A 7,001-nucleotide genomic window follows, 5' to 3' on the forward strand; every position below is an offset into this window, starting at 1 on the left:
GGTATGGTGGCCGCTGGCATCGCCATCCATCCCCATGCCTCCGTCCAATCCGACCACCAGTCACCGCCACACCCAACTCCTCCTCACCTTATCTCTCATGTTTTTCGGGATATCATTTTCTCGATGAAATTCTCGATATATCATTTTTTCGATGAAATTCTCGAGATATCATTAATTTTTACATATGGGATTATTCCTGTATAAGTCAATCACAACATGTGTTTTGTAAAAAAATGCATCTTGATGTTTCGTGCAATGCACGGGCATCTTGTTAGTAGTTTTTGTTTTTTGAGAATTCAATGTAGACTTTTTTACGCAAAGAAATACTCTAGAAACAAATCCATCCACTCGGCCGAAACGTCCCGCCTTTTCGGGTATGGCCTGTCTACATGGTAAGCCCAGTAGCCCATATGGCATGAGGCGCAGCGATTGCGCGCGGAAAAGCGGCGCGAAAGGCTCTCTCCTTTTTCACTTCTCCCTCCACGGCCCCCTCTCTTCCGCCGCCGAGGTAAAAAGAAAGAAGGCAACAAAAATCTCAATCCCCTCTTGGTCTCATCCTCCCCGAAGGCGCAGAAGAAACACGGCAGCGATCGTAATCCAGCTCTACTCTGACCTGCCGCCTCCCGGCCAGCGGTATGCGCCTTCTGGAATTCTTGCTCCGTTTCTTCTCTGTAGATAATGCTGTCAGCCTGTCACCCATGACTGGTTTTCTCGGTAGATTTTGCCCTTTCCTGTTCGTTTGATATGTGCGTCAGATCTGATTGGTCAACTTGCCACGGATAAAATTGCATCAGTACCATTAATTAGAAGCAGCAACGAAATTCCATTTGATCAGTTTGAATGGCATCGGTGGTTTCTGTTGCGCTCCCATTGTTCTTCTACTCCCTCCGTTCTGATTTACTTGTCGTGATTTTAGTTCAAATTTGAACTAAAATCACGACAATTAAATCGGAACGGAGGGAGTAACTGTTATCCCCTAAGTCCAAACTCGGTCTCTCGATCCATTTTTACAGTAATCGACCATTTGCTAATTTGTTTGCTTAAAGTTCCACAGAGAACTTGTTCAAAATTATAAGGGAATGCTGAAATATCAACACGCATTTTTTTTCAAATGGCTAAATTTTTACTGGTTCTACCTTTTCTTATGCCTAGGCATGGAACAGGAAGTTAGCAGTGACAAAAACATGGTGGCACAAGACCACAACAATGGCAGCCACCCCCGCACAAACCCGAAAAGGCTCCGATCGAAGGCGTGGGAAGACTTCACACCCATCTACGTTGGTGGGAAGGTCGCGAAGGCTGAGTGCATGCATTGCCACCTGGTCTTCAATAGCAACAGCACAAATGGCACTAGCAACCTGCTTAAGCACCAAGCCATGTGCGGCCCCCGGGCCCAGAAGAGGCCAACACAACGGAAGAGTACAGCAGCAGCTGGCTCTGATCCGACGCAGAAGAAGCTATCGTTCTTTCCCACTAGCAAGAAGAAATGCTTGGGCACAGCAGATGCAAGGCCTGAGAAGAAGGATCTTGTTTTGCTTCACAATGACACTAATTGGAAGAGCCATGAGGGTAATCAGAATGGGTCTCATGAGGAACTTGGATCGCCTGAGCAGAATGATCTTGCCTTGCCTGATGTTCCCACTGACAGAAATACAAAGAGTCAACAAGTTGATCAAAATGGGTCTCATGACGAACTAGCTACAGCTGAGCAGGAAAATGATGCCTTCCCTGACAATCCCATCAACAAGAATGTAAAGAATCAGTCCCATGAGGAACTTGCATTGCCTGAACACGAGGCCATTCCTACTGCCATAAAACTGAAGAATCAGGATGTTGGTCAGGATGGATCCCATGGTGAGCTTGTTAGGAAATTGGCCTTGCACGGTTACCTGCCCTCGATGATGGACCATGGAGGACTCAGGAAGTCTGTGGATTTCTTGAATCCCGTGGTCAAGATGCCATCCTATGCTGACTTGATATCTACATTTTTGGATTTGTTCGACAATGAAAAGGCCAAGCTGAAGGAGAAGCTTGCAGCCCTTCGCAGTCGGGTATGCTTGAGTGCTTACGTTTGGCACTACGATCCAGTCTCAGCTTTCTTGTGCTTGAGTGTTCATTACATTGATGATGAATGGGAGAGGCAACAAAAGATCATCACATTTCGTGCCATGGATACTATTTGCAATGCAGAAGAACTGGGTGAAGCCATATTGCTGGCCATCCGAGATTGGGGTCTTTGTGGAAAAGTTTTCAGCATTGTACTGGATGATGCATTTATTGATGATTCAGTGGCTTCAAGTGTCAAAGCACAGCTCATGAAAGAGAACTCAACCTTTGCAAACCAGAGCTTGTTTGTGGTGCGTCGTGGAACTCATTTACTTGATCAGGTTATTCAGGTGGGGCTGGATGAACTTGAAAAAATCATGGAGAAATCAGCAAACTGTTCTAAACCTATGATGGGTCCTAAGTCGTCTGCAGTGCGGTATCCCAACTACAAATACGCACCATCTCAGGAAGACTGGGGCGAAGCGCGTAAGATGTGTGAGACCTTGGAAGAGTTTCATCAGTACATGGACACAAGCAAGAGTCTTCGTGGTCCAGTGCACTTGTTTGATGCGATTAGGGATGTGAAGCATGATTTGCGTCGTGGGGTTAAGAGCTATGTGGATGGATCATTTTCCAATATGCTAAAGAAGATGCAGCAGAAGTTCAAGAAATATTGGAAACTCTGTTGCTTACATTTATGTATGACTATAGCCATGGATCCTTCATATGGCCTGAAACACATCAAGTCTAGGAGCGGTTACCTCTGTAAAAATGACAAAGATGGCTATAAAAAGGATGTCCATGATACATTGCTCAGTCTCTTCTATGAATATTCTGGTCAGGTGGAAGACCCTAGCTGCACTTCTGGGTCCAAAACTAGCAAGGAAACTGTTATCATTGAAGATGGTATGAATGAAGATGATGCGCCATTTGCATGCTGTGGCGATTATGGAGACAAATGTAATAAGGCGCGACCGATGATAGAACTTGACCAGTACTTGCATGAGCCAAGCTACTGTAGAGGCCAGACGAGTGTTCTTCAGTGGTGGAAGGAACATAACCTGACTTATCCTACAATTGCTCGGATGGCACGCGATATATTGGCTATGCCATACAGATGCGATTATGAGGTAGCAACAACGACTGCCGGACTTGCAATTTGTGAGTCAGGTCATAAGCACTGGGTTGAGCAGCTTGTCTGTACTCAAGATTGGCTCGGACCTAACAGTACGTTCTACTCTCTCGCTTTTCTCATTGATGTCCTGTCACGTTCTCGTATTAACCATACATTGTGTAACCCTAGGTTCTGCAAGCAAGGTCTCAACCAGCGATCTTTCGGACTGAGTACTTGGGCCTTCTTAATCTTCCATGTAAGACCCTTTTCAAATTTACACATGGCAATCCGATTCAGAACTAGTAGTACTAAGCTATGGCTCAACAGTTACCTTTCTGATGCAGGATCCTGTTTATCTTTTTGGAAGGAGACGCCGGATTCAAAGACGAGAAATGTGTGAAGGGCGACATTTGTTTAGACGGTTTTAGGGAATGCGTCCTGTTATCACTTAGCAGCTATGATTATGAGTAGTTTTAGACATTTAGTTACTGATGATGGTGGAGGTGTAATGGCGCTTTTGTACGTATGTGCCGTGGACTGGGGAGCCTATCAGTAATTTCCACTTCTAGTTTTCAGATACTTTGTCAACATCTCATCCAATGATACCTGATCATGATGTTCATATGCCCAACTATATATACTACTGCCATCTTCTAGTGCTTGCAGCACATTCCTCTACCCTCGAGTCCTCTTCTGGTGCTCCCTTTTTTTTGCAATTTCTGGCACGGGTTTGATTGATTTGTTGGTCAAAAAAGCGGAGGCTTTTGTCTCAACAATGATACACCACCACCCCGCCCTTTTTGAGCAACGCACGCCGCAGCTAATCAGGCTTTCGCCACTTCACTTAATCATGAGCCAGGATGCATGGGATCACAACTCTAGCTAGATCACCAATTAATCACCCCACACCAACGCACGCAACTGTAAGATCTGGATCTGGAACATCTCAAGGGACCAGGCACGCACAGAAGTTACCAGCTGGATAACAGACATCTTCGCGCGTCGCGGCTCGGGCTCGAACCGAACCGCGACGCGCGACTGGCACAAATGTCCTGATGATCGCATAGATAACATGTCTGGAATACTATTTTCAGAGGTTGGGATTGGCCTCCCGGGCTAAAACTAAGCGCGATCACTGGCCTGCTGCACTGGCCGTGGCCTGTGGATCCGGATCTCAGTACAATCAGCACCAGTTCTTTATTAGCTCAGCTTCAGTTTCAGTTGTTCCAAATGCAGAGACTGGCCGTGACCCTGACCCTGACCCTTGTGCGGCGTGCGGGACAGCAGGCGAGACCGGATCCCGAGCGGTGGGCGGCCGGAGCAGCGCCGATGCGCGGAGCCACACGTGCGGCGGTGGCCTCTGCCCGACGGGAGCCCCGCTGGAGCTCGACTGGCGCTGGCGGGCATCGTTGGGCGGCGCCTGTCCGGCCTGGCAAGTGGCAACGGCATCGCCCTGACCCTCAGCTCTATCCAAGTGGACTGGACGACTGTCACTGGTTATAGTTAGCATATGTAGCAGATAAACTAAACAGTGCAGAATCACCAGCAGTGGTGCCGCTGTTGTCCTCGGCTGCCGAGTTTTTTACGCTCTGGAACACTGGAAACGCATGTGCTATCTTCCTGAAAATTCAAAACGGGCTCGAGTTCATCTGGAGCCTCGATCTTGCGGTTGATCAATGCAGCATTGTCGCCATCATTGACTATTAGTGGTACGGTTTGATTCCAGCAGCAGATTGCCGAAACTAACGGAAATCTGCTGATTTTTGCAAGCGACGTGCCGTGCATGGTAAAACAAACAGCGTTTTTTTTTTTTTTGCAGTACGCTTCCTTTCCGCTCATGTACAACTCGCAATGCCGCATACAAACAGGCGAAATTATTGCCGGGAATCGTCGATTTTGGGAAAGCCCATAAAATTTAGGAACGTTAGAGTATTCATTAAAATAGACTTCGTCTGCTTGTGTCGTTTTCAACTCTTTTTTACAATAAACTCTTGCTTTGCTGCCCAATAGAAACGCTGCTTGGAAGAGTTGAACTTATTTTTTCTAACTTGCAATTATAGAACTAATTTTTTTCTAATTAATTCCTCATTTGATTTTTGAAAATTCTTTCGATACAATGAAAAAAACCCAGAAGGGTTTCTATTTAATGATGAAATTAAAATGGATAAATAGAAAAGGATTTTTGGATTTTTGAAAAAATTCTAGAATGAAAGTCTTTATGCTCTTATTATTAATTAGATTTACTAACCTAAGTCGCGAGAATTTTGGGGAAATTCGGGTGTTTCATCAATTCAAAAGAGGCTTTGAGATTGCGAGGTTGCAAGCCACTCCATCGAAAGCACTCACAGTTTCACCACGGCAATAATTACTACAGTACACGAGAGATGAAACAAGCTTCGTTCCTATTGCTGCTGCTGCTGCTCTGGTACTCTGATTTTTACAGGTTTTTTCTTCTGGTCTGGTAGGTCCCAACTCCAAGCACTTTTATACTACTAAGAAAAACAAAAGAAAGGAGAAGAAAAGCGGATTGTTAATCCGGCGATTAGCTCGCAGTGGATTCAGAGATGCTACTGCTGCTCTGCCCCGCCGCGGCTTCGGAGATGCTCTGCAGGGACGGCCGCCAGTGCCGGCCTCTGCCGCCACCGGCCGGCTGCGCGCCGCCGGAGCCCCGGTGCCGGTCCTTCTCCACCCGCTGCTTCGCGTTCGCGTTCGCGTCCTGAGGAGGCAGGAGCGCGTATAGGAATCAGTATACTGCTTCGTGCAGTTTCAGATAGGAAGAGGAGATTATCACCAGGAGAATGGGGAGGCACTGACCTTGTCCGAGGCGCCCTGCTCCGCCCCGTCGCCGCGCCGGAGCTGGTCGTGCTGCTGCTTGATGGCCTCGCACCGCCGCATCTTGTCGTCCTTCCTCGCCCGCAGCGCCTTGGTCACCTCTGAGCAGCGCGACACCAACGAGCATCGATTAGAACTACAGTAGATTGCTGCAACGAACGGCAGAATCCAGGCGCAGAAACGCGCTGCTCCGCGCCATGGACGACAAGGAAGGCGAGCGCGGCGGCTATCGATGTCGATGGACGCAGTGAGGAGTGGAGGACTGTAGACGAACCTTGCGCGGTGATGAGGCGGTAGACCTGGCCGAGGTGGAGCACGTCCTTGGGCTTGAGGAGCTTGACCCGGGTGATCTTCGCTGCGGCGCCGGCGCCTGCGACGGCGGCCGCCGCCGCGGCCTCGTCCCCCGCGGCCGCCTTGTCGTCGGGGGAGAGGCGGAGGATGACGAGCGCGACGTAGTGGCCGGGGTTGGTCTTCATGACCTCGGCGGCCGGGGTGGGCCAGTAGAGGCGCTCCACCTTGCCGCCGGGGTGCTGGATGATGACCTCCGCCGCCTCGGCCGCCTGGCAGTTGCCCATCGCGCGCGCGGCCCCGCGCCTCGCTTCTGCCGGCGGAGCTAGTGGCGTCTGGTGAGCTCTGGGGGAGGAGGGAGGTGGTGGTGGAGGGGCAGAGCAGAGAGGAGAGGAGGGCAGAAGGTCACGCAGTTGCCGTTTCGAGGGAGGTGGTGGCGTTAAATGTGGTGAAGGGAAAAGGCGCCGGCCATGAGGAGGAGAGGAGGGCAGTTTTGGCTGCCTTCGTCTCGGCTCTCGTCTCAGCACACTGCAAAATGGCCAAATGGTGGAGCACCACTGCACAGACCTAGTTTTGAACATTTAAAAAAAACTGAAAAGTTTCTCCCATGAATTTTTCAAAATTTGAGGGGTAGTGCGTTCCATGAAATTTTTTTTGTGTATTATACTCTGGGCACTGCACATTCGTCGGGTGATAAATCGATTAGATCAACCGCCTCGGC

The 7,001-nt window shown here is 48.9% G+C and overlaps 2 protein-coding genes across 3 annotated transcripts; one reads left to right on the forward strand and one right to left on the reverse strand.

Moving 5' to 3' along the window:
• The first annotated feature begins 491 nt into the window (after positions 1–491).
• LOC125556056 (zinc finger BED domain-containing protein DAYSLEEPER-like) lies at positions 492–3,826 on the forward strand. 2 transcript variants are annotated; one of them, XM_048718859.1, is made up of 4 exons: positions 492–633; positions 1,153–3,273; positions 3,350–3,416; positions 3,488–3,826. In XM_048718859.1, exons 2-3 carry the CDS (start codon positions 1,155–1,157, stop codon positions 3,388–3,390), a joined length of 2,160 nt encoding a protein of 719 aa, XP_048574816.1. In that variant the 5' UTR covers positions 492–633; positions 1,153–1,154; the 3' UTR covers positions 3,391–3,416; positions 3,488–3,826. The 2 variants fall into 2 exon arrangements, with proteins under 2 accessions (XP_048574816.1, XP_048574815.1); XM_048718858.1 differs by having other exon boundaries at positions 3,505–3,826.
• A 1,666-nt stretch (positions 3,827–5,492) lies between these two features.
• Positions 5,493–6,767, reverse strand: LOC125556057. Its single transcript, XM_048718860.1, has 3 exons — positions 6,267–6,767; positions 5,975–6,093; positions 5,493–5,876 (listed from the first exon to the last, which is right to left on the reverse strand). The coding sequence occupies exons 1-3, from the start codon at positions 6,565–6,567 to the stop codon at positions 5,703–5,705; spliced, it is 594 nt and encodes a 197-aa protein (XP_048574817.1). The 5' UTR covers positions 6,568–6,767; the 3' UTR covers positions 5,493–5,702.
• Positions 6,768–7,001: the final 234 nt, after the last annotated feature.

The sequence above is a fragment of the Triticum urartu genome, chromosome 5 (genome assembly GCF_003073215.2).
Source record: "Triticum urartu cultivar G1812 chromosome 5, Tu2.1, whole genome shotgun sequence".
Taxonomy (NCBI): Eukaryota; Viridiplantae; Streptophyta; class Magnoliopsida; order Poales; family Poaceae; genus Triticum; species Triticum urartu.

Coding starts and splice junctions, on each gene's coding strand:
- LOC125556056 (XM_048718859.1), top strand. CDS start 1,155: ATGGAACAGGAAGTTAGCAGTGACAAAAACATGGTGGCACAAGACCAC. Junction 3,274..3,349: donor AGATTGGCTCGGACCTAACA/GTACGTTCTACT, acceptor GTGTAACCCTAG/GTTCTGCAAGCAAGGTCTCA.
- LOC125556057 (XM_048718860.1), bottom strand. CDS start 6,567: ATGGGCAACTGCCAGGCGGCCGAGGCGGCGGAGGTCATCATCCAGCAC. Junction 6,094..6,266: donor CCGCCTCATCACCGCGCAAG/GTTCGTCTACAG, acceptor CGCGCTGCTCAG/AGGTGACCAAGGCGCTGCGG. Junction 5,877..5,974: donor AGCAGGGCGCCTCGGACAAG/GTCAGTGCCTCC, acceptor CTGCCTCCTCAG/GACGCGAACGCGAACGCGAA.